Source organism: Coregonus lavaretus, assembly GCF_964263955.1.
Source record: "Coregonus lavaretus genome assembly, chromosome: 13".
In the NCBI taxonomy this organism is placed as follows: Eukaryota; Metazoa; Chordata; class Actinopteri; order Salmoniformes; family Salmonidae; genus Coregonus; species Coregonus lavaretus.
Window position 1 is genome coordinate 8249214 of NC_140000.1, and position 27855 is coordinate 8277068.

The 27855-nt window shown below is 44.5% G+C and overlaps 1 protein-coding gene across 1 annotated transcript; it reads right to left on the reverse strand.

Annotated features, from left to right (window-relative positions):
- On the reverse strand, positions 1–27827 carry LOC311139382 (uncharacterized protein; the record flags this gene model as incomplete). Its single annotated transcript, XM_084174251.1, has 10 exons — positions 1–4342; positions 4599–4778; positions 4951–5229; positions 5330–5633; positions 5725–5900; positions 18817–18943; positions 19442–19494; positions 19688–19851; positions 20065–20194; positions 27641–27827. The coding sequence occupies 10 exons, from the start codon at positions 27825–27827 to the stop codon at positions 2259–2261; spliced, it is 3684 nt and encodes a 1227-aa protein (XP_084030377.1). The 3' UTR covers positions 1–2258.
- Between the last annotated feature and the right edge of the window lie 28 nt (positions 27828–27855).

Genomic DNA, 27855 nt, shown 5'->3' on the forward strand with positions numbered 1-27855 from the left:
TAAACATAGTAAATCACTGAACTACAGGAAGGACCAGTGGTAGAGAGAGAGGAGAGCAGTAGCATCGGAAAGGATTGGACACTCAAAAGATTAATGATAGAACATCATTGATGATCATAACAAAAATAATAGCAATGCATCTAATCAAGAAGAGAAAAACATAACACAGCCACCCCCTTCATGACTGAATCATTACATAGTTAATGCAGACTATACACACACCATTAGATTCCTCAAATCTTAAGCATTTTCACGCAAAGGTTATTCAAACAAACATATTTCAAACTCAAGAGTACATTGAATGACAATATTATTTAAACAAACTATTCAAAGAAAATGATGAATTCTCTGAATCCATCCTGGTGGCTAGCGGTCTGTCTAACTGAGGTATGAGTTAGAAGAGAAGTCATTTAGTCTCCTGTACAGCAGCAAACGCGTACAAACCAAACTGACTGAGTTGATCTGGTCATTATCAGCAGTGACATAGAGAAGCATCACGTCAAAGCGAGAGTTGTAGCTTCGATTCAGACTTTATAGCAGAACACTATAAACTGATAAACTAACACTGATAGGAAATCTAGATGAGCATTTACATTGTTTCCCATTATCTTAATGAGTAATGAATGTTTGCAGATAATTCACTCATCACTTCTTCATTGGTGTTATTTGGTATTCTACAGTTCTAACTGTTGATCCAGGAAGTACAGCGTCAGAGGAAGGAAAGGAGGAAAAACAAGAGACTAAATCTAGGAAAGGTAACGAAGGGAAAAGGGAAGAAGTAACAAACAAAAAAACTTCAGGACTGGATAGATAGAGTGCGCTGCACGTGCATAGGCAAGTATAGATATTTTACATCTGACGTGAAGTTAGACACACAACAAAAATCTCAGCAAGAAATCCAAAACTACTCAGAACAAATGAGTAGTTGGAGAAAAAAAATGACATTGTTTGTACTGTTATAAGTAATGTTTCAGCATTTCAATTCAGCTTTGAATAACTAGACAAAAAATATCTATCATACAACAGCAGCCATGATAACTGCTGCGACTGGTCTTACCGGTATCCATGACTGTGACTGTATCAAAGAAAGTAGTACCCTCCCCTTGGTTGGGTTGAAACTGTATTTTATTAAAGACAATACAGGTAGAGATGGCCTAGCAGAGAGACACAGCGGGTTCATAGTTCAAACTTCTAAAGCACCCGCCTCAACTACTGTGAGTCTCCACAACTCATCATTATCAGCTAAATGTGTCTTTACACTGGACGATTCTTCACTCTCCTCCCCTCTCTCTGCCTCAAATTGGAGAGATGGAGATGGACAGAGTGGTGTTTTGTTGGAGCAGCGAGAAGCATGAACATCTGCCTCATGTGTCACTAAAGCTAAGGCTTCTTCACAATCTTGTCAATCACAAGTTAGTGAATAGCGATGCTTGTCCTCTTTACACAAACAACCAAGGTTTAATAGTCTTAACATGGCCAACTCATTCAGTCTATACATTTAAAAGCTGAGAAATATACAGAGGGAAGAGAGACTAAAGCATGAAACCTCTAGAAGGAGAGAAACAAGGTTATTATTTACAATATGATACACTGGGAGCACGCTGGGGTTATCGTCGAGAAACTCCACAACAGCACACTGATCATAAAGTGAACACTCATTTGGATAACCACTTCCTGTTGAGAAAAATTGTTGTATTTAGGACACACTCTCAGGGAGCAACTTTCTTCCTCAAACCCCCCTCCCTCCATCCATTCCATCCCATCCCTCCTCCCTCCCTCCTTCTCTCTCTCTCTCTGAAAGTGTTGATATCAGCTTAATCACACAATACCGGAGGGAAGTAGAATTTTAGTGAAATAGAATAACCACCTGATGTTTCTTTTTCTATTAGATCTGTTTGCTTGTTGTCTTCCTTCTAGTTCACACCTCCATTATTCCCACACTGCTTTAGTGAGGGGAAGCAGAGAACACTGTCGCTCCTGGGGATTGGAGGAGGGGGGGGGGGGCAGATTTGGTTTGGTTACCTATTTCATCCATAACACTGCATAATTGCTAAACTGGTACTGTATTGTGGTGAGGTGACGAGCTAGCTTGTGTGAAGGTGCGATCAGCTAAATGTAGTAAGATGAATGACTCCAGTAGGATTAACATAGTGAGGACAGACTGGGCTCATACCAGAAGGGTTCTACACATCTTCTCCCCGCGTCGGGTAGCTAGGTGTGTGGGTTGCTTACAATTCAGCTTATCGTGGGTTAACACTTCAATAGCGTGGGGGTAAGAAAGGTCTTTTGGGGGGGTAGAAGGGACCTCCTCGGCCCCCGCCGAACGGAGGGCCAGGACGCTTGCCCCCACGGAACATGGGTGGCTCTCGGTTGAGGTGCGGGTGGGCAGGGGGGCCGCGAGGGTGGAGTAGAGGTCTCTGGGGGATGGAGTTGATGGGGGGGCGGGGGTTGGGGGAGGGTAGGCGCAGGAGGGATGGCGAGGGACGGCGGGGATGGTTGGGGTTGGGGTGTCGGGGCTGGGCAGGGGGGCTAGCTGGAGGGTGCTGGAGCGGAGGAGCTTGGGGACGAGGAGGCAGGGGGTCACCTGAGGGAGAGGGAGGGGAGGAGGGAGAGGGAGAGGGAGGAGGGAGGTTGAGGCCATCCTTGACACGGCCCAGTAAGGGAGGCGGGGCACCGGGGGTGCCAGGGCGGTGGAGAGGGGGTGCGTGGCGGGGGGTGAAATGCTCTTTGACTGTGCCGGGACGAGGCATCTTAGGGGGCTCCCCTAACAGAGAGGACATGAGGGGAGTGGGGCCACCTTTACCCCCCCTGGGTCCCCCTCCCATCCCCCCTCGGTCTCCTCCTCCATCTGGACGGACCTGGGGAGGGAGGGGCAGCTGGCGGTCGATGGGGACTAGAACCCCGCCTACCATGACTGCCGAGGGGGGAAGGAAGTTGCGCGGGGGTGGAGGGAGCTGGGGCATGGGAGGGGGTGGAGGGCGTGGGATGGGTGGAGGAGGGGAGTTGAAGAAGGGAGGAGGGGCGTGATGGTGGAGGTGTGAGGGGGGAGGACCCTGGGGGTTCTCCCCATGGTAGGGGGGCATCTGGAACTGGGGTGGGGGACCGTGCGAATGAGGGTGGGGGTGAGGAGGTTGATTAGAATGAGGAGGAAGGTGGTGGTGTGGGGGCGGGGGAGGCATGGTGGGGGAAGTCATGTCGTCAGAGCTGCCCTGACGGGAAGGTGAGGGGGGCTGCGCATCCAGGTACCCTTCCTCCTCGTACCACATCCCTCCGCCTGGCCTTCCCCCTTCCCCTCCACCCCCGCGACGCAGCCCTTGGCCAATCACGCGGATGCTCTCCACCGTCTGGATGCGCTCTCCGGTTGGCTGGCGGTTTGAGAAGCCCCCCAGTGATTGGAAAGGTGCTCCCTCGGTGCAAGGCGACACCAGCGTCTCGATACGGTGGTACTGCCCTCCCTCCCCGTCAGATGAGCCCCCACCATCCTCTCCTCCCCTCTTTCCCTTTTCATCCCTCGTTCCACTCATTCCTCCCTCCTCTGACCCGCTGCTGGTCTTGCGGGAACCTACGGACGCTCTCCTCTCTCCGCCGACTGATCTGTCGTTCCCGTGACTCTTCCCCTGACTGTTCTGACCATCCTTCTTGACCTTGCTGCTTCCCAGTGATGAAGAGCTAATCTTCCTCTTCAAATCTTCCTCCTTCAGCTTGGCGGCCTTCTTCCCCACTCCGTAACCTTGGAAACGAGAAGAGGAAGAGAGGAAGTCCCTGTCGCTGCTGCTTCCTGTTGGGGTGATGACGGCGTCCCAAGGGTCACTGCGGTAGGCTGTGGGTGAAAGATTGTGACCTACGGATGACCCTAAGCTCTTGGGGTCACTGTTGAGGCCAAGGGGGTCGGAGGAGACACCCCCTGGCGTGTCCATGATTTCGTCCTGGGTGGGGGTGCCCCCGCTCTCATCCCTGACAGGGGTCCCGTCTACCCCGTCTCCCCCCAGCAGAGGGCTCCCATCCCCCAGGCCCAGACTGAACCCTGGGTTCCCCTGGAGGAAACGGTTGATCTTAGACTCTAGGCTGGGAGGAGAAACAGAGCGGCTAGGGAGAGTGGGAGGAGGAGGGGGAGGGGGAGGAGGAGGGGGAGGGGGAGGAGAGGCCTCTCGGTTTTTCTCCCAGTCCCTGGCTCCTCTGCTCTTCTCAGGTGTGTCTCGTTTGAGGCTGTTGGTCAGGGGGGGTTTGATGTTGCTGGGAGTGGTGGGTGTGGGGGGGCCCTTGGCTGCTGAGGAGTCTGGGGAGGCATGGGAGGAGGGGGCAGAGGAGGAGGAGCTACCAGACCTCAGCAGAGAGGACAGACCTGAGGAGAGAGAAGAAGAGAAGATGGAGGGAAACAAAGATATGTGGGGAGAGAGAGAGAGAGAGAAAGAGAGTGGGTGGTTGGAGATAATTACACCAGCAGATACAAAAATTACACAACATAACAAGTGCCCCCCAAAATGAACTGAAACAGTTCCAACAGAAGCCTTGCATTTCCCATCTCAAAGTCTGTCTATAAATGTGCCTGTCTGCTTGACTATCTATCCATCTATCTTATCTGTTTGTTTGTGTCTCACCCTGTGTGTGGGTCTTTGACAGGGCGTTGAGGATGCCTTCAGGGGTGACGTTCACTCTGGACAGGATGCTGGCCAGGGCTGGGCTAGGAGGGGTGGGGCCAACTGGGGTTTTAGAGGAAGATGATTGGGCAGAGGGGGTGGTGGGAGTTCCAGGGGAGGGGCGAGACACGGGGCTGGCTGCTGAGAGCGAGAGCGAGAGAGAGAGAGAGAGAGAGAGAGAGAGAGAGAGAGAGAGAGAGAGAGAGAGAGAGAGAGAGAGAGAGAGAGAGAAATCTTATAATTTCTGTACCAGCGTGTCACAGTATCCATATATTAATTCAGCTTATCTTTCCAAGTACAGACACACACACACCTGTGTTCTTCATGGCTGATGTGATACTGCTCAGTATGGAGCTGATCTTGCCCAGGTCCACGTTGGCCAGGTTCATTCCCAGAGGAGCGGTCGGACCGCTAGGGCCACTCACGCCCGCGCTCGTAGGGGTGCTGGGGGTCACCGGGGTGGGGGTAGAGGGGGCTGCTTTTTTGAGAGGGGAGTCGGTGGAGGTTCGAATGGGTGTGACAGGGGCGGGTTTCGCTGCGGTCTTTGAGCTGGTCGCCTTGGAAACGGTGGCTGATGATGACTGCTTCTCAGCTGATTGAAACACAGGGGGTTAAAGTGTTAGTTCATTTTTATTTTGACAAGGTTTAGTCTAATTGAGATTTCCCTACTGGCTCTACTACCATCTCCTCACCTGTGTTGGCTGTCTCCATCTCCTCCTCAGACAGATCCATGTCCTCCACATCTCTGTTGTCCCCCGCTCTCACCACTCCCATGTCCCTCTCGTCCATGGCACTCCCATCTAGGTCCGGGTCAAAGCCCAGCCTCCCCCCTCGGCCTCCCCCAAGCCCCAGGAAGGGAGAGTCAGAGCCGGTGGGTGAGGGAGCGTCCTCAGAGGGGGAGGGGATGGGGGAGTCCTCTGGACCGGGTAGGGAGGACTTGAGGGCGTCCAGTTTACGTTTGAGGTTGACCACGCGGTTGGCAAAGGTTTTGTAGGCCTTGAAAATTAGAACGATTTATTAGATTTTTATTAGATTGTTTATTTGATTGATGATGATCAGATTAACTGAATGACTGGTTGATACTCACGCTGGCCACGATCTTGACTTCCTTGTACTGCATCTCATAGAAGACGTCTGCGTTTCCCAGAGCCTCCAGCAGAGGGGGCCCTACAGGCATCTGGTTCTCCAGGAAACTGACAAACTCCTGCAGCTTCTGGCTGCCCTCTTCAAAGTCCTTGGCAAACTTGTTCCCTCCGGCCTTGTCTGGGGTAGAAATGGATGGAGGACAAGAGTTAAATAAGTAATTTAAACAAGAGGACACAGGATGTGATAAGGTCAGGACATGGTATGACTATCATTTACATTTAAGTCATTTAGCAGACGCTCTTATCCAGAGCGACTTACAGTTAGTGAATACATATTTTTTTTTGTATACTGGCCCCCCGTGGGAATCGAACCCACAAGCCATGCTCTATCAACTGAGCTACATCCCTGCCGGCCATTCCCTCCCCTACCCTGGACGACGCTGGGCCAATTGTGCGCCGCCCATGAGTCTCCCGGTCGCGGCCGGCTGCGACAGAGCCTGGATTCGAACCAGGATCTCTAGTGGCACAGTTAGCACTGCGATGCAGTGCTTTAGACCACTGCGCCACTCAGGAGACAAGGTTTATTAGTCTATGGCTGTCATTACATTTTGTCAGCCATTAACGGTCATGCAAATAACTGCTGGTCTCACAGTAATTGATAGTTAATTAACAAACACATTTAGCATCTCCGGGCTTCCACGCATAGCCTACAAGCCACTGATGCAGACCTTTGGAACATCTAGATTTTAAAGTCTAATAAATCCATTTCATACTGTATAGCAGGGGTGTCAAACGTCCGGCCCGCGGGCCGGATCAGGCCCGCAAATGGGTTTAATCCGGCCCGCGAGATGATTTCGGGAAAAAAAAGATAAAAAAGAAGAAAAAAAATGGTAAAGTATAAAAATGCGCTGCAATTTTTCAATAAAATAAACTGCTGTTCCAATTGCGTCCACTGGATGGCGCAATAGCAATTGTGTTAAGCAAGCAAACTGTTTATACCGGGGCAGAGCAAGTAGGTCAAGCACGTGCAGCCAATGAGCTACTTTGTTTTGCCCGCGATATTTATTACGGCTTCTACTTTTAACATTATGTGCTTTGGCACCCTCATTGCCCCAATATGTCTCTGTCAAAAAAGAGAAAAGTGGACGCAGAGTGCAGAGTGTTCCAAGAAAAACGGTCATCCTATTTATTCATGGAATTGAATGGGAAAGCTGTATGTTTGGTGTGTTCAGAGCATGTTGCAGTGCTGAAAGAATATAACCTTCGTCGCCACTATGTGAGTCTTCATGCCGACAAATATGACAACTTTCAAGGACAGCGGAGATGAGAAGGTGAATGAACTGTTGGCGGGTCTGAAGAAACAGCAGTCTGTGTTTACTCACAGCCGAGACATCAGTGACGCTGCAGTGAAAGCTAGCTACCTCATTGCTAATGAAATCGCAGTGGCTTCAAAACCATTTAGTGAGGGTGAATTTGTAAAAACATGCATGATGAAGGCAGCGGAGATTGTGTGCCCTGAAAAGCGGCAGGCTTTTGCAAATATCAGCCTGACAAGAAACACAGTTGCAGACAGGATTTCCGATCTTTCAGTGGATTTGGACAGCCAGTTGAAGCAAAAAGTAAAGTCATTTATTGCGTTTTCGGTTGCAATTGATGAAAGCACGGACATTACAGATGTTGCACAACTGGCCATTTTCATCCGCGGAGTTGATGACACATTGACCGTCACCGAGGAGTTCGTGGAGTTGGTGCCGATGACAGATACAACGACAGCAGCTGATATTTTTACCGCACTCGTCGGCGCGCTGGACAGGGTCGGAGTGGACTGGTCCCGCGCTGTCAGCCTGGCTACAGATGGTGCAGAGCACCTGAATAACTTGAACAAACAGCTGCAAGGGCGCAACAAAGTTGTCACGCAGTATTATGACAGCATACGTTCTTTCAAGTTGAAGCTGTCATTGTGGGAGAAGCAACTTGCCGGTGGTGATGCAGCTCACTTCCCCTGTCTGAAAAATGTGTGCGCGACCCAACATGTGGCAGACATGAAGCGGTTCAAAGATAAAATAACGGGACTGTTACGGGAGTTTGAGCAACGCTTTCAGATTTAGGTTATGTTGATGTGCTATTGTTTTTAATTGATTTTATTTTATTTGTATATTTAACCTATTCTTGACTGTGGTTCTTGCACTTGTTTGGGGAACAGGATTTCATTATTTTTTATCTACATTTCTGCCTGAGAAATGACACCCTGATATAGTTCTGTGATCTGTGATATACTTCTGTGAATCACTGAGGCATTGTGTGTTTGTGTGTTCTTTGTCCTCAGAACTTTCAAATAACTTGAGGTGTTTTATGATTAATAGTGATGTTGTGCTTTTGGACACTGTCCTCAGGCTCCAGCTTTATGTTTATATGTTTTTATGTTGATGTGCTATTGTTTTTAATTGATTTTATTTTATTTGTATATTTAACCTATTCTTGACTCTGTGGTTCTTGCACTTGTTTGGGGAACAGGATTTCATTATTTTTATCTACATTTCTGCCTGAGAAATGACACCCTGATATAGTTATGTGATCTGTGAAACAGTTCTGTTAATCACTGAGGCATTGTGTGTGTTCTTTTTCTTTAGAATTTTCAAATAAACTTGACGTGTTTTATGATCAATAGTGATGTTGTGCTTGTCCTATTTTGGACACACTGTCCTCAAGCTCCAGCTTTATGTTGTATGTTGATCGTATTAAAACAAAGAAAACAATCTGAAGTTGTTGTTTTTAAGTTATATATACCATGATTTTTCCGGTCCGGCCCACTTGGGAATAGATTTTCCTCCATGTGGCCCCTGAGCTAAAATGAGTTTGACACCCCTGCTGTATAGCCTACACCATCACAAATTCATTAGGCTATTTACAGTATTTTAATAATAATATAATAATATGCCATTTAGCAGACGCTTTTATCCAGTCATGTGTGCATACATTTTTACGTATGGGTGGTCCCGGGGATCGAACCCACTACCCTGGCGTTACAAGCGCCATGCTCTACCAATTGAGCTACAGAGGACATTTTAGGCAGGTCTAAAGAAACATTATGATATGAAGAAAATGTAGCCTATTTCAGAAGAACAGAATACATATTCTGAGTCATCCTTATGTTAGGCCCTGATCCGGCTATGCCATATGGCTGTGGGCTACACTAGTTAATTTGGAAGACAATTTGCTTATAATTCCTGTGGCATTCTTTAATAGTAAGAAGCAGTGGTTGGAACCTGTTCAGGGAATAGAACCAAAAAATAACAAAACATTTAACGAAACAGAAACGGAACCTGGAACGAAAGTGATCCATACTGTTCCGGAACAGAACTGTCATTTTAAAAGCATGGGAACCTGTTAATAATGTTATTTTACGTTCCAGGCATTTTTATTCTAGTCCACAACAAGGCGCCTATGCAAAGCCCTCACTCTGTCACTCAGAAACGTATTCATGGCTGCCTGCAAACTGAAAATCTTTGCCTGTGCGTGTTTAGGCTACCTGCCCCTCCCCCCTCCGAAGCATAGGCTACTGTACTGACATTACAAGCTTGATTCAGAAGATAGGGAGAGATTTTTAATTAGCTAGAGAAGAATGGATTAACTTTTTCAATGCTAGTTAAGGATACATAAGGCCTAGTTATAACGTTTCACGATTTGATTTATTAACTACAAAAAGGTAAGACGTGTTTTTAATTCTGGTGCCGCTCTGCACACACAAGCTTGTTAGCTAGCTAGCTCAAGCTTGTTAGTTAGCTTACTCGCTCAAAGGACATTCAAAGTTCCTCCATAGAAGCCGCATAATTCTGTGGACCTAATTCAGATAATGCATGTCAAAAGGCCCAGCGCTTCAAGCCTCCTCCTCAACCCTCTCGCTCTCTCCCTACCAACAACATTTTACTCACATATTGCGCCATAATTTAGGCTACACTTGTCTGTCCATCAAACATGTAAACAACTAGCTCGCCTGTTCTATCTGCACTGATGGGTGAAGTCATTTCATCAGCTAAATGTAAAAAACGGTTGATTTCACAGGTAAAAAAAGGAACAAAAAAGGAACGATATAAACCAGTATTTTTTGGGTTCGACCCGGTTCAGAACTTTATTTTGCTGGTCGAAAAAGAGCGGAATGAAACAAAAAAATTATTGTGGTTCTGTTCAGAACGAAACGATTGGAAAATAATTTTGGTTCCAACCCCTGGTAAGAAGAATAAAACTGAACATAGCTGAAAAATAGAAAGGATATTTTCCCCAAACTATTTGAAACAGGTCCTCCTATATGTTTAATTCAGAGTTAGTTATGCAACTTTAGTTGTGATACAAACGTTTGCTATAAGTTTTGATTTCTAATACATTTTAAGGCTGCATGATGAGACTAATGACGATTTGGGAAAAAAGTCACATGAAAGAGTCTCTCATTCACAATTTGACAAGCACTTGATAATATTCTCACCCATCAGACTATTCTCAATTTAATCTGGTCTTTACATTTAGCCTACTAATACGTGTGGAATTATTTTTTATTTAGAATGGCCCACACAAAAAAAAAAAAACGTAGCCTGCAATTGAATTGCGAATGGAGGAAGAGCGTCCCGCGGTTACGTTTTTAATATGCCAGGTAGGCTACACCTGTTGTAAAGCGGAGTAATGTACTTCATTCTTCTTTTTTTAAAGTAATAAATATAGCAGCACAAAAAAGCTAGGATCCTCGTTTAAATATTGGTCAGTCAAAACTCTGTTTTCACACGCGATTGGGCAATGACTGGGCTTATAAGAACACGTTTCACTAGGCTCTGTAGGCTATGGGCTATCCAACCCTGTTCCAGGGGTCCTAGGCTCTGTAGGCTATGGGCTATCTGTTAGATTAATTTGGATTTTAAGAATAATGACTAAAGGATTTTACCCCAAATACAGTATAAATGTTAGAATTATCATGTAGTGTCAACCCACTAACAGAGGGGCGGTACTAAACATTCAAGGGGGAAGGCGGAAACTGTTTAGAAAAGTCACCTAAAGGTGGGAGGAGTCAAGTCCAGGAGGTATAAAATCGTATGTTTGGGTCTTTGGCCCCAGAGCTCTCCATGAATAAATATACAGATAATCCTTGTTGGTTGTGGACCTTGAATCATTGATGATTAAAACCAGAGCCTTACAACCTCTGGTAATGATTCAAGCTTAGGGGTGAATTAGAGATAGAAATTCACATGACAGATTGTTCCTTCTGAGCGGAGCCTAATACATCTTTATCGTTCTAAGGACACCGAAACCCGTGCACGGGCGGGTGATAGCATCCGTGAGAGTGTCCTGGCCTTCGACGTTAAGGTTATAAACAGGCCGGTGATTACTCTTTATGAACGATAGACGTTAACGAGTTTGAAAAATTATTTACATCCAAACTGCAAAGAAAAGGTCAGTAATTTTATTCATGGATTTTGGTGAAATGATTTGAACTTGTATAAGAATAGGAATTATTGTAGGGGGCAGACAGGTTACCAAAATCTTAGAGAAGGTAATAATTATTACGACTGGGGAGGGTCCGAAAATGACCCTAAGTAAATAGCTATTACAAAAATAAACTAGTCCGAAATGACATGGAGTGAATTGCAATCACAAATGTAAACTAGTTAATATTGTCATTGTACGAATTGCAGTGTAACAGTATAAACAGGGAAATAATTATAATCGTGTGAGATAGATGAGTCGGGAGTAGCGTATACGACTGGGGATTTGCTAGAACTTTGCAAACAAGTTTAGCAAATGATTGTATAAGGTTGTATATGTGTGAGACTTAATCCATCGGGAGACGTGATCATTATTTCAAGGAAGGAGCAAAAAATAAGTCGCGTGAGAAAAATTGGGTAACTTACTCTTTTCATGAAACCGGAGTTTTAAATAAAAACTCTGGGTTAGGGGTTAAATAATTTTAAATGGTTAATTACAAAAGCAAGAGGCGCACTAAGATATTAGCTCCTACGAAAATAATTCGGGAGTGAATTATTTAAAAAACAAAAAGGGGGGGGGGGATTTCTTATTGTTCCACCATGGGAAAGACATCTTCTAAAGAAGTCCGAGAATTAACAGGGGATGAAAGATATATGTTAGGAATAGATCGAAGAAATATGTTTTATGGATCCATTTGGGAGAAGAGGTATGAATTTATTGGGCATCTCGAAGTAAAAAAGTTAGTAGGCAGATGCATATAATATGAATTTGAAAAAACAGCGAAAGGAGGGGCTGGAGACAGCGAGTGTGTTTTTTTAAGCGCGAAAGTGCTTTAACGGTAACAAAGGAATATTTAACCATCGTGACTGCATGGGTAAAGAAAAGGAGGAGGACAGTCAATTTTTTGGTTCAACGGGTAAAATGTTTGAAAAAATGATTAGTGTCAATTAAGAATTGGCTAAAAACACCACAAAGCGATTATTTGAGAGGTACCTATAAAGTCCAACGATGCATATGTATGAACTTTCGCACTCAAACGTAGACGTACGTAATGAGTGAGAAGGTAGAGAAATTTACATTTGCATTTTTGGTCATTTGGCAGACGCTCTGGTCCGGAGCGACTTGTAAGAACCAATAGAGGGTTGCACTGAACTATACTGTTGTGTTGGGCATTTGAATGGCATAAGGTGAAATATGTGTGTATGAGGGAATTCAATGGCGGGTATAAATGATAACCGGATACTACTTAGTATTTGGTTGGTTAAATGCTGAATAAGAGATTTGAGGCGTGGTTATGGGGTAACTAGGAAGACGCACTTATTCAATGGGGAATGGGTGTAGGGAGAGAGTTTTTTTACGTGTATTAAAAGTTGCATTAGATAGCTTTAGTAATTTCTAAATAGGTCTATGAAAATATGTTACAAGTACGAATGACATTATTTCCTAAGAAGGTAGATTGTAGGGAAGTTTCCCGCGCCTCCCCCATAATGTAGGATGGAGAGGGGGAGGAGGTGAGACAGTACATAGTTCAAATGGTAGGAATGTCATTAAGTGTATGCTGATAAACGATATCAAGTGTTTGTTTTATTGATTAGGGCCGAATCAGAGAGAACAGTTGAAGAAATTGGATGGCGAACTGAAGTAGCGATAGAGCTGTGAGGGTTGAGTTGAGGACAAGGAGAATGGTTTGTGGCTCTGGTTGGCGGGAAAAAGGAGAGGCAGAGACAGACTTAGAGAGACAGAGGAAGTTAGAGAGGGAGAGAATAAAAGAAATAGAGAGAAGGAAACTGTTTAGGGTTGAAAAACAAGCAGGCTGAGAGACAGAGACAACAGTTTCTGGAGCTTGAAAAGCAGAGACTAACAGAGTAAGAAAAGGAACAGACGAGAGCAGAGTATTTAATGGCCACTAGGGGAAATAGCTGGTAGAGGTAGAACTCCAGAATAGAAGGGGAGAGAGATTTTACTAGGGGGTGGATCAAATAATTGATAATGGATCATTTGAAATGAGATCACATGTAGCAGATTTAGAGTAATCAATTAAATAATCATTGTATACTCGAGGAATTTTGAGGGATTTTATGAAGTTAGGCAGTATTTAGGTCATAAGAGGGAGCTACCAAATTAAGTTTGATTGTTATTTTTCAATTGGGTTTTTCAAATAAATAAAAAACCATACCCAGCATGATGTTTATAAAAGGGTTGTTATGTTGAATTTAGGGGATTTTCAACAGTTCATAGGTGGTGTTTACTATGCTGTAGGATGGAACGGTTTGTTGGGGGATATTTGAACCTAAATTAATGGAATAAGCTGCAGTAATCAGAGGAATGTACAATCTAAGGCGAGACAACTATTGCCTAGATCATTGATTTAGCAATAGGATCAGGTAGATAAGGACTAGAGGAAATTTTTTTTGATGAAGAATGATGAGCTTTTTGATAAGGATAGACTGCTGTAAAGCTTGGGTACTCCATTATGTACTGCATACGGGTAAATTAAGTGATCTTATCTATGGGAAGGCAATGGCAGCCCATGGTAAAATCATTTGGAACTCTGAGGAGGAAGAACAGTTTATGTTGTTGCTCTCTTCCCAAACAGTCTTAGCTTTTCATACATATATCAGGGATGTTACCCAAATGGTAGAGAGTAAAGAGGGATATGACATTGGTCGTGATTTAAAGATGATGTTTTTTTTTTTTTTTGGTGGGCTATTAGAGATAACTGGGTTAATCACGAACATAGAGGTTTTTATTCTTTGTTGCTAGGCAGAATACTTAGGTGACCTAAAAATGGACTTGTCATGTCCAACAATCAGTCTTCAGGTCAAGCCCGGGAGAGCCGGGGTAGAACAGAGGTTGAACTATACATAAGTGTTTTTACAAGATAAGAGATTCTTTGTTGGATTACTAATTGATTCTGAACTGAATGAAAGTCGAATTTAGCCGCCATAAAGACAAAGGAAGTGGGAGGAGCAATAAAGAAGCAAAAGACAATCTCAAAAATGAAAGGCATGGCAATTGGTTGATAAATAACCTAAGGGAATGTTTAGGAAGGTGGAAAAAATTGACACATAAGCAGAACTATGTGTCAAGAGGGGGGAAGAGGCTAATTGTATTAAATAATATACGAAGGAGAGGACAAAATACTTTTTTAAAAAAAACATTTTTTTAGATACAGTCTAAAAAGAGAATGCAGTCAGAAATTGTTAGATTAATCTGAACATGTGTGAAGATAGTTTATTAACCACACCCGTATGTCAGAGGTTTTGTGCCCCACAGGTGAACTAAAGGAGAAGGTGACCCACTATCTAACCAGGTGACTGGTGAGCATCCAGTCACTAGAAGGAAAACTGGAAGCAGGCCTGTTGGGAAGGGCCCTATCAGGTTATATTGGTCACCGCCTTGGCCATTAGAATAGCAGAGAGGAACCTGGGTCCATGTTACCCACTGCAAGAAGGTAAGACCACATACAAGCACCGCTTAGCACACGCAGAGTTGACGAGCAGAACTGGGCCACAGGGTCCGGGGTTCACCTCTGTCAACGAAGATCTCCTACCCAGACCTATCATCACTGTAGTGTGTTCCTAGGGTGTGAGTATGGGGTGGTACCGAGCAGAAGGACTCAAGACAGGAGAGGGTTGGCGGTTTTTGGGAATATGGGTGATCCTGAGCTGCATCATAGTCTCGACAATAGTCGTGGTATGTCAAGATCCACCACCACCTCGCACCAATTACGCTATGGCCTTACCATTATTAAGAAATAAAAGGGAAGCGACCCGACATACTGACCGTCAAGGGCGAGTGATCTACAAAATAGGAGTCAGAGAAGGGTGGGGAGTAAGATTCAACTTACTGTACTTGCGCGGAAAAATACGGATGGGATACTTGTCTAAGATTACATTTGATGGAGTCAAAAGATATGGAAAGCACAGGTACTGTCATTAATCCACTAACAGCAATAGACCGAGTAGATCAGTCAAGGGATGACGGAGTCAATTCGACTAACCCGTCCACTATGAAAGATTTTCTCCTCCAAGAATGGAACCAAGGGGAAGTGGAGGGGGTCCCTGATGAGAATCTCTGGTTAAAGGGGATGAAATACACCGCTAGGGCCTTGGGGGAGACCAATTGTTATGCATGCTCCATTGGGCGACCGACAATGTTGACCGCCCCAATGCCAAAGGCAATGTTTCCCTGTGTATTAGACCTGGGGTCCAATCAAAAAGAGCCAAATTGCACAGGGATTGGGCTGGCAAAATTGACATACTGGGCCAGCCCACCTAGATTCACTTTAACTCCTGGCGAATAACAGTGTTACAGACATAGAAATGGCACCCGTAACTTGGGTGATTTTGATGGCTGTAAGGAGATAATTAATGTGACCGATTTAGATAAGGAAGGGAGGAAAAAAAAATTAGGAGCCTAACCATCCCTCTGACTGATGTGTGGTGGGCATGCACTAACAAAGGGAGCATTCGGCAGACATTACCAGAGGGATGGGTAGGTACTTGTGCACCAGTATTGTTGGTCCAACCTGTAAGAATTGGTCATCAAAGACCAGTGACAGGAAGAATAATTAGGAGAAAAAGAAATAAGTCAGGAAGGAAATAGCCCAATTTGGATAGATGGTATAGGCATCCCCAGGGGTGTTCCAGACGAATACAAAGCTATAAATCAAATATGGGAGAGTTTTACTACAACATTTTTCTGGTGGGTGACAAACAAAAATATGGATTGGATAAATTATATCTATTACAACCAACAACGATTTATTGACCAGACTAGAGATGCAGTAAAGGGGATCTCTGAGCGATTATCCGCCATCCCGCTCATAACTTAGTAGAGGTTGGTTCTAGATCAGGCAGAAAGGGCCGGTGTCTATAGAAAGATAAGCCATTGTTGCATATTCATCCCTAACACCACCACACTGGATGGGACAGTCACCAGAGCTCTTACAGAATTAACTGCACTAAGTGAAGGATGAACTGAACTCAGAAGTTAGTACATTGTGGATAGGGTGGTTTGATGATATATTTGGTAAATGGAAAACCCTAGCAGCCACCATCTTAGGAGCGATCAGTGTTTGTATGGGTATTCTTGTATTATGTGGTTGTTGTCTTGTTCCCTGTGTCCGAGGATTGGTGAGTCAGGCGTTGGTGAAATGCAGTATCTAAACAATGATGAGAGATGGACTGACTCCGGACTCTGACCAGGGGAATGTGAAAAACGATCCTCCGGGCTTGGTGGATGACGAGGATTTGGACCCTGAAAGACCGCAATTGGATGAAATGTTTATTAGTTCTGATGTGATCTCTGAGATTAATCATGCTTGTAAAATACATTTATCCTGAATGTGGGAATATTTAGTCAAAGGGGTGGATTGTTAGATTAATTTGGATTTTAAGAATAATGACTAAAGGATTTTACCCCAAATACAGTATAAATGTTAGAATTATCATGTAGTGTCAACCCACTAACAGAGGGGGCGGTACTAAACATTCAAGGGGGAAGGCGGAAACTGTTTAGAAAAGTCACCTAAAGGTGGGAGGAGTCAAGTCCAGGAGGTATAAAATCGTATGTTTGGGTCTTTGGCCCCAGAGCTCTCCATGAATAAATATACAGATAATCCTTGTTGGTTGTGGACCTTGAATCATTGATGATTAAAACCAGAGCCTTACAACCTCTGGTAATGATTCAAGCTTAGGGGTGAATTAGAGATAGAAATTCACATGACACTATCCAACCCTGTTCCAGGGGTCCTAGGCTCTGTAGGCTATGGGCTATCCAACCCTGTTCCAGGGGTCCTAGGCTCTGTAGGCTATGGGCTATCCAACCCTGTTCCAGGGGTCCTAGGCTCTGTAGGCTATGGGCTATCCAACCCTGTTCCAGGGGTCCTAGGCTCTGTAGGCTATGGGCTATCCAACCCTGTTCCAGGGGTCCTAGGCCTACAGTGCCTTCAGAAAGTATGTATACCCCTTGACTTATCCCGCATGTTGTTGTGGTACTGCCTGAATTCAAAATGGATTAAATACTTTTTTTTCCACCCATCTACACAATACACCATAATGACAAAGTGAAAACCTGTTTAGACATTTTTGCAAATGTTGTGAAAATGAAATACAGAACTATCTAATTTACATAAGTATTCACACCCCTGAGTCAATACATGTTAGAATCACCTTTGGCAGCGATTACAGCTGTGAGTCTTTCTGGGTAAGTCTCTAAAAGCTTTGCACAACTGGATTGAACAATACTTGACCATTATTCTTTCAAAAAGTATTGAAGCTGTGTCAAGTTGGTTGTTGATCATTGCAAGACAGCCATTTTCAAGTCTTTCCATAGACTTTCAAGCCAATTTAAGTCAAAACTGTAACTAGGCCACTCAGGAACATTCAATGTCATCTTGGTAAGCAACTCCAGTGTATATTTGGCCTTGTGTTTTAGGTAATTGTCCTGCTGAAAGGTGAATTTGTCTCCAGTGTCTGTTGGAAAGCAGACAACCAGGTTTTCACCTGTGCTTAGCTCTATTCACTAATGGCTTGCCATAACAAAGGGGTTGAATACTTATTGACTCAAGACATTTCAGCTTTTCATTAATTTATAAACATTTCTAAAAGCAGTATTCCACTTTGACATTATGGGGTATTGTTTGTAGGCCAGTGACACATCTCAATTTAACCCATTTTAAATTCAGGCTGTAACACTACAAAATGTGGAAAAGGTCAAGGGTGTGAATACTTTCTAAAGGCACTGTATAGGCTACGCTTAAAGTTATTTGGCCACTTTAGTTTTGATACAAACCTTATCAAAACATATAGCCCTATGGGCTAGGCTACATGATGCATGGGACTATGAAAAATGCATACGCTGTTTCTTGCCTTGGACTGCACATGCTGGGCATCATTCACAAGTGATAATATTCTCACTGTAATCTTGTTTTTACATATACTGAATAATACATGTGTGAAATTAGTTTTGATTTAGAATGGGCCATTATCATGCACGGGGGGGGCATGTCATTTATGCACTTAAATAGCGAATGGAGGACGCTTTTCCCGCAGTTCATTTTCATGCCAGCCAGGTAGGCAAAGCAATGTGCTTAATATTAGGAAAGTTGAGAAATAAATATAGTAGGCCTAGCCTATAGAAAGTTGATTTAACAGAGGCCATCAAAACTGTTTTCTCACGCAATTGCATAGCATAGCCTATAGAAATGTTGTGCAACAGGGGCTTATAGGAACACTTATTTCATTCCATGTATCAACCAGCTATGTGGACCTGGCTCTCGCTGCGCAACAGGTGATCCCATTCCGCTCAAACGCTGAATGCCAGGGCTCTCATGAAGTGTTTGATTTGATTTTCGATTGCATTGATGTCAGAGTGATTAGAGGGACAATAGAGCGCTGAGTACCAGGCCATTAGCGACTACCTGTTATGACGTTTGGTAGGCTACTAATGACCATCGGCGACATCAGAGCACAGTTTTGGAGAAGCTTAGCTACCTTGACTTAACGGTCACGTGGAATTTGACTGCAGTCATGACTCGTGACTGCCGGTGTGGCGGTAATATCGTCACCGTAACAGCCCTAGGTATGACCCCTGCCCATGACCCTGTTTTGACCTCTGACCTTTGAGTCTCTTGAGGGCCTCCGTGCTGCAGACGTCCACTCTGAGAGCTGTCAGCTGGGTCTCCCTCAGCTCCTCCTCCTCCGCCACCCGCTTATAGCCCACAAGCTGCTCGATGAATGACTGGGGCTGGAGAGAGGGGGAGGGAGGGAGAGGGGGAACGAAAGAGGGAGGGGGAAGGAAGGAAAGAGTATTTTTGTGTGCATCTCCTTTAAGGGCCAATCATCAGTTGAAACATTAAAGCGTTTTCCCCGCCGCTATTTCGGTAAAAAGCTGAGTGATGGGGCTGGAGAAACGTAACCACTAAAATTCATAGACAGAGCTATGGACGCAAGGACTGACCATCCATGGTATCAAAATTATAGTTTTAATGTTTTGAGGGTATACCATGTTTGCTTACATTTACTTTGTTTACAAACATTGGAGTAAAACAAGCTTATATTTGGGGTTCTGATGGGTTGTGACATTTGAACTAAGCTCATGAGGCATTTATAAGTTATATTCTTCAAGAATCAATAGGTACATATTATTAATTTATAAAAACCAAAAATTTATGTAGCAACTGCTGATTACCCCTTTAAAAAGGGTGAACGCAATTTAGCAGAGGACAGAAAAAAATACACTTACTATGAAATCAGCCACGATCTTGGACTTCAGGGCAGCTTTGGGGTTGACTGGGGCTGCAGGGCAAAACCACAACACATGAGCAACACAACACACTGACCTGTACATGACTGTTGACTCATACAGATCCAGAGGTTACAGAAACTGAAGGGTGGGGGGGGGGGGGGGGGGAGAGAGAGAAAGAAAGAGAAGGCAAAAGGAAAATATGGTGACAGAGGAGAGAAAGAAATAGGAGCATAGGAGACTGACCTGGCGGAGGAGGAGTCTCTTTAGCCTTCTCTTTCTCCCTCTCTCTCTCTCTCTCCTTCCTGGCCAGGTTGGCTTTGAGCTGGGTGATGAGTTCCTCAGGATAGACGTTCCTCTCCTCCCAGATAGTGAAGATCCGCTCCACTGACTTACGTACCTTCGGGTCTCTGGCAAGACAACAGGTCAAAGGGCAAGAGGTTAGAAGGGCACAGAGTCAGTCAGCAACAGATTGGTGGTCAATTTCCTCATACATGGGCTATTCCTAACTTCCACCTAAATCAGATGTTCACTTAGTCTCCCCATTGACAATTAAAATGAGCCTCAAATGGAAGTTAGGATGTGCCTCACAATATTCATATCACCCAGCGCAGTTCACTCACTTGACCATTAGGGCGGCATTGGGGAGCACCTCAGCGAAGGCTGAGCGGTAGACGATGGCGTTCTTTCTCTTGCAGTTCTGGATGACATCATTGGCCAGGTAGAACAGATTCAGACGGTGGTTGGTGTCCGCTGATGGAGAGAAGGAGGAGAGGAAGACAGGGAAGAAGAAGAATAGGTGGAGGAGGAAGAGGGTTAGTGAGTCCTCAGAATCCTGATGTTTAACCACAAATCAAATGTGATGGTGACCACTAAAACCTTGACCAGCCTAAGCCTAGACCACCCTAGTCTAGTGGATGACCTTGCCTAAGCCTAGACCACCCTAGCCCAGTGGATGACCTGCCTAAACCTAGACCACCCTGGCCCAGTGGATGACCTGCCTAAACCTAGACCACCCAGTGGATGACCTGCCTAAGCCTAGACCACCCTAGCCCAGTAGATGACATGCCTAAACCTAGACCACCCAGTGGATGACCTGCCTAAGCCTAGACCACCTTAGCCCAGTGGATAACCTGCCTAAGCCTAGACCACCCAGTGGATGACCTGCCTAAGCCTAGACCACCCTAGCCCAGTAGATGACATGCCTAAACCTAGACCACCCAGTGGATGACCTGCCTAAGCCTAGACCACCCTAGCCCAGTGGATAACCTGCCTAAGCCTAGACCACCCAGTGGATGACCTGCCTAAGCCTAGACCACCCTATCCCAGTGGATGACCTGCCTAAACCTAGACCACCCAGTGGATGACCTGCCTAAACCTAGACCCCCCCTAGCCCAGTGGATGACCTGCCTAAACCTAGACCCCCCCTCTAGCTCAGTGGATGACCTGCCTAAGCCTAGACCAACCTAGCCCAGTGGATGACCTGCCTAAGCCTAGACCAACCTAGCCCAGTGGATGACCGGCCTAAGCCTAGACCACCCTAGCCCAGTGGATGACCGGCCTAAGCCTAGACCACCCTAGCCCAGTGGATGACCGGCCTAAGCCTAGACCACCCTAGCCCAGTGGATGACCTGCCTAAGCCTAGTCCACCCTAGCCCAGTGGATGACCTGCCTAAGCCTAGACCACCCTAGCCCAGTGGATGACCGGCCTAAGCCTAGACCACCCTAGCCCAGTGGATGACCGGCCTAAGCCTAGACCACCCTAGCCCAGTGGATGACCTGCCTAAGCCTAGACCACCCTAGCCCAGTGGATGACCTGCCTAAGCCTAGACCACCCTAGCCCAGTGGATGACCTGCCTAAGCCTAGACCACCCTAGCCCAGTGGATGACCTGCCTAAGCCTAGACCACCCTAGCCCAGTGGATGACCTATTAGCTCATGCATGCATTTGCTAATCAATTCTGGCAATATATCAAAACCAACCATAGATCGGTGTCTATGGGAAACTTCACTGAAATGACAAACAATGCAGTGCTTTTACTAAGTGACAGTCAGAGGTAGACCACTTGGATACGGAGTCATGATAAGTTGATATTCACTTTTCTATCTAAAGCATAATTAACACACAGACACAAAACGTCATTACTGCAGCGCACATTTTTTTCAACTGACAACTTCTCCAACTGAAGCCCTGTGTTACAGGGAAGGCTAAGTCATGGAAACCAAGTAAGCTTGTCATGCAGCTAAATGGAGTCCAACATGAATCAATGACCTAGAAAATAAAGCCTGGTTGTTGGGAAAGAAACACAGCTTGAAATGTCACCTAATTTACTCATGAACGGCAATATAAAAGGCTCTAACATCTACCACCCTGAATATATGAAGATCCAGTTCAACATTTTCCAAGATGTGGCAGGCAACAAGGTAGTCACAACAATGTCAATAATAATGTTCAGCACCGCGGCCTGTTAATTCATGACACATTGTTTTCAGACAGATGGAATTCTAACGCCACCACGGTGCCAAGAACAGCGAAGACATCGTCGTAGCGTAAGACAATGTTCACGACATTCATGTAATAAATGTTTTTATTATTAGACCAAGAAGACAAAGCTGGAGAATGCCATACATTCAAAAGCCTGCCCACCCAGAGTTAAGCTATTTCAAAGTGATCAGGTGATGGAGTAGGGAAAAGGGACACAAATCAAACACAGATCAGGTTCTGATCCAGACAAGACTAGAAACGGTATGTACGAGTCCCACAATATCAATTAGGGTCATTGAAGCCATATTGATAAACTGAAAGGGATATTAGCCTATGCCCTATAGCCTCAACATATTGTGCAGGACAGCTGGGATGACCAGTATAAACCAACTGATTAGGGTAAGTCTTAGTAAATGGTAACAAATCAAACACAGAGAAACATTTCCACTTTGTAACATAAAATAACAATGCAGAAGCCTTTCATACATCACAGTTGATTCCAGTGGGGAACGGTTGGCAAGTCAAAGGAGAGAGAAACGTCCCCACTGACTCCCCATGGAAAGATGCATTCAGGGAGGACGAGTTGGAAAGTATACAACCAGGGGAGGAAGAGATGATGACTGAGCACAGAACAGAAAACAACAAGCTCTTTGCCGTCTCCAGTACGCAAACCAAACAACATGTTTCCCCTACAACACTAAGGGCTCGATTCAGTCCGTATCGCAGTTCAGCGCTATAGTGTGCTTGAAATTGAAAGGTAATTTCCGAATCAGCCGACTAATGTAGCACATACCATGAATAAAGTCTCCGCGAACGCAGAAACATTGCCTTTCGATTTCTACTGTGCTGTAGTGCAGGTCTTCAGCACTACGGATTGAATCGAGCCCTAAGATATCAAACAAATGTATTAGTTCATTACATGAAACGGCTCTTCTTCGAAAGGATCCTTGAGTCAAAAAAGAGAACTTGCTGAAGTCTAGGCCTAACTAAGTCTCAGTTGCACAGGAGTGGTGGGGAAGGGGAAACGGTTCAAAATATCAAATAAACAATCGCTTTCAATAGCAACAGGGTCCCAGCTTCCTTCCCTGGCCTAAGCTATATTGTAAAGAGGAATCCTTGCAAATCTTCAGTTGAGAATATTGCAGAATGATTATGGACTAGGACATGTTATTGGGTGTAGATGTGAGGCCTGGGATGGAACATCTGCTGCACACACAGGAGTGACTGAGAATCACTATCCTACTACAGCAGACGCCGTAGTCTAGATGGACACGGGCTCATTTCAACAGACCTACAAACACAGTCAGACACACTCAGGGCCACCCGATCTCTAGTCAGGGCCACCCGATCTCTAGTCAGGGCCACCCGATCTCTAGTCAGGGCCACCCGATCTCTAGTCAGGGCCACCCGATCTCTAGTCAGGGCCACCCGATCTCTGGTCAGGGCCACCCGATCTCTGGTCAGGGCCACCCGATCTCTGGTAATGGCCTCCCGCTCTCTGGTCAAACAGTCCAAGTCTGGGGGATTTAAAGTGTCAACCTCCAAAGCAATAGAATAGTGATGGGGTCGATACAGTTACATATCGGGATATTATTTTTTGTGATATTTCTTATAATTTTGACAACGTCGCAATATTATGTTTGCGCTAGTTGGATGTACCTGCACCAAAACTCCAGTATTTTTCCTTCATAGCTTGTTCTCCATCTTTTTAAATAGGGAGCCAATTTGTTTTCAGCACAAATGTGTTTTCTCATGGCTCTCTCTTGTCCCTCTGCAGCAGACATTTGGTGAGCAATATGTTTGGAACATCCAATCGCAATAAAATCACAGTATCAAAATCACAACACATACAGAAATCGTGAGAATCGCAATACATAGTATGGCACCAAAGTAGGGCGATAATATCGAATTGTGAGGTCCCTGGCCATTCCCAGATCTACAAAGCAATAGACTGACTGCTTGACCAGGCAGACTGCGATGCCACGTGAACCATCAGATAGCAATCAAGGGCAAACGATGCACAACATGTCAACTGGTATTACAACAGCATTAGGCTAAGCATACCTCTAGGAAGGACAGCCCAGTTTGCAGAAATTGGTTCCGAAACCTTTTCTGTTCCGTGACCCACATAAAAGCTTTTCAGTACCACCACCAGGGGGACCAGGGGTTCCTCCTGACCCAACACGGAAAACACTGACCTAGTACAAGCGAGCCAGTACCCAACATTTTGGGGTAGCAAATTAGCACGCTTTTAGCCTTCCAAACCGAAATGAACTCAAATTATAGTGGTAGAGGTCGCGGGAGGGTAATTTTTATGCAGAAGGCCTGAGAAGCTCAGCTCTGGTGACTTTTTAAAAAAAAAGGACATTCTACTCCAAAATGAATGAAAATAAAATAATGCTGACACCATCTAAAATATAATTTCCACCTCCAGAACTGAGCCCCAATAACATAGTTACAATTATTTGTTACAAGTATTTTAACATATTGGACCATGCATATAGCCTATGCATGGTCCATATTATCAGGTATGCTTTTAGCAATAAGCAGTATCACCTGTAGCCCAACTGATGCAGCATAGTGGCTATAAATAAATAGGCTGAAGCATGGGGTTGCCTATCTGCATTTACCCTATTGGGCTTATCATTAGCTAGATCCCAAATGTAATATTTTAACAAGTTAGCATCCTATTGATTACTTTTATGTCCCAGAAAACTTGCATAAACACAGTGAATATAATGTAGCCCTGCCTACATGTTAGGGTAACTTGGGGTAATATTTTTCTAGTCATTACATTTTGTTTGCAGAGGAAAAGTAAATGTGGACTGGACTGTTCTAGCATCTTCAAAGTGTGCCTCGACATAAATATTTATGTTTCATATTTTTGGGGCGTGGCGGCAATGATTTTGCCGTGGCGCAGCACCACAGTTAAATGAGTGCAGCAGAAACACTGCATTACAATACAACCCTAGGAGCTGAACTGTTGAAACGGCCATCCACCATTCCGTGAAAATTAAAACATTTTTGTTGAAAACAAGTTTAGCCTTGACAATGAAGCCTACAATTCATCAAGTTTATCTTTGGTTGAGAGAGTTCAAAAGCTAGTTTGAATGTTTGAGGACATCATACATAAAGCACCATAAACAACAGATATACATGTGGTTGAGCCAACGACAGCGACAGAGAGAGATAGGAACACATGCAACTTTGCAAATGTTAACACTCTACTGCAGTGCAATTCATTTTAAATGAATTTTAAATGAATGAAAACTGCTCAGGGCAATGGAAGTGAAGAAACCTTTATAGCTGGAGGCAAGAGAAGTGGACAACATCAGTTTCCATAAACAACAAAACACTGGCATCTATTTCCATGGCATATCCATATCACAACATGCACTTCATAAAATTACCCATCAAAACACAATGAATGACATTGTCAAAGTTTAGGTCTAGACCTACTCTAGCTATTTAAGATTTTAACTCCAGTGTTCGACAAACATAGATAGCTATGCCAAACACTGGAGTTAAAATCTTAGCTAGGCCTACCCCAGGGGCATTGCGAGGGGTGGCACAAGCCACCCCTGAAATATGATTGGCCACCCTTAGTGTCCCGCCATTCTCATTGGGTCAGAGCGCTGTCAATCGGTCTCAGATTGGAGAGAAAGAGCAGTGGGTTTGTTCTGGCTGGAAGGCTGTTTAATTGGCTGGCTGTCTTTTTTGGGGACTACGGAGAGCCCAGCTGCAGTGAGAAAACAGCATGACTTCTCTCTCAGTTGAGTTGACGAAAGCAGTGCAGAGGTGGAAGATGGCTAGGTAACTGCTGTTTGACTTGACAGTTAACTAAACTAGAGTTTCCCGGTGCAGAGCTAGTGTAGCCGTTTATTGCTGTAGGCTATGGCATGTGTTTGTTCTAGAATGTTATGCATGTCCCTTATTGACTGAGGTGAATGAAGCTACAGCAGCCAAAGTGATAATGTCTGGAGTTATTTTTGCTTGTTTTTGCTGTTCTCCAAATAGCATTTTAGAGCTTTTAAATTGTGTAGAAATGCAGTAAATCTTAAACTTTCAAAAAATTACTTGGATGGAGAGTTACCACTGAACATGTACAGTATCTAACTTGAATATGGATCACTTCTAATTGATTTATTTGAATAAATTAGGGCAGATACAAATTAACAGTTGAAACAGCAGAGGTGGCAACACAGGTCTCAGAGTGGTAGGGCAAAATTTTTCAACTGGGCCCGGAGTTCATCCTGATCTGGTAACCTAACCAGGTAAAACGCTGGACCTTATGACAGTGATTAATCAGTTGTAAAAAGGTTTTATATGGGCTATAATGGGACCAGTTTTTCTAAATCATGTCAGATGGTTTAAAAAACTCCTGGCCCTGGGCAGCATGAAAACCCTGTCAGACTGCAGCAACTTTGTACTTGTTGATATTAATTATGTTTTAAAAACACAGACAGAGACAACTACGCTTTATACAGGTTTGCGTCATGTAGACCTATGATAAAAAATTAAATCTATGTAATCACTATTGTGTTGACTAATTATTTCCAGTTAATAATTTGAATAAAAAGGTCTAGGTAGCCTTGCCAGAGAGACAGGGCGCATTGTAGGCTGTGTGTCAGTAGCCTCCAGATTATCAGACTGAGAAATCGTCTCGTGTTCATCGCATACAGCATACCAGATCGCTAATGTTTAGGTGTAGGCTGCTGCAACATTCATGTAAAGAGTTTTTGCTCGTGTCTGTCGTGGCTGATGTGTTATCACATTTGCTAAATAAATAGGCCTATGCAGGAAAGTGGTGAGAGCGCTTTGCTAGATTTGCCTTGTGCCCGGCCTGTGATCTCCCTAACCTGATTGGTCAAGACACACACAACATGATGTGCAGGACAGAAATTGTGTGTTAATAGTTCACAAATCATGAGGCTAATAACCCCCCCAAAAAATTATTTGGTCAATATTTTGTCCTAACTCAATCAGCTCGCACCCGTTTGCCGGCGGCTCTGAAACAGTTATTCAATACAACGCATCATATTTTAAGCCAATTTAACACTATTTGTGATCGAATTTGCTCATTTCCCATTGCCACCCCGTTAAAACAACCATACAATCGACCCTGGGCCTAACCCAGATTTCTTCCTAAAAGCAGGTTTTTCAGCCCACTTGCTTACACAGCAACCTGGATCACCTGTGCTCTGTCAACACCACCCCCATTTTAACTCTAGTTCAAAAACATTTGATAGTTTGGCTAGCTAGTTACGTTAATTACCTGGCTCGAACTGGCTACTCTATCCTCTGCAGTTCTGCAAAAACATAGCGCATGCGATGCGCAAATAACAGGTGCAATATCGAACCATATGTCGCTCTGGTTAAGAGCGTCTGCTAAATGACTAAAATCTAAAATCTAAAATCTATATGTCCAGACAGGCCAGGTTCGATGAAACTAAATTGATCACACGTAGTTAGCTAATATGCATGACGATGTTCTGAACTGCAGCTACTAGTAACGTTATGTACTAACTACCTTAGTACAACTAGTTAGTTACATTAGCTTGCACGCTAACTATAAGTACAAAGCGCAAGTTTTTACCTAGCTTACTTTAGCTATTGCATTAACTTTATGGAGTCAACATATTCCCGTAACACATGAGGGGCATCATTGATTAGCTAGTGTGTAGCAGGGAAAGCTAGCTAACGTTAGCTACTCACATTTCTTGAGCCACTTCATCCAGTACCGAACGATAAGGCTGTGATACTTTTTATTTTCAATGCACCAGGTCGACAGTCCCTGTATGGACTCCATAGTGTTGGATACTCCTTGAAATCGGCGGTCCAGGGTGGCCTCCAAAGCGCCGCGGCCACCATGGCCGCTAACAGCTCCAGAACCCGCCGCCATTTTTCCAGTTCTCTCTTCTACTGCAGAC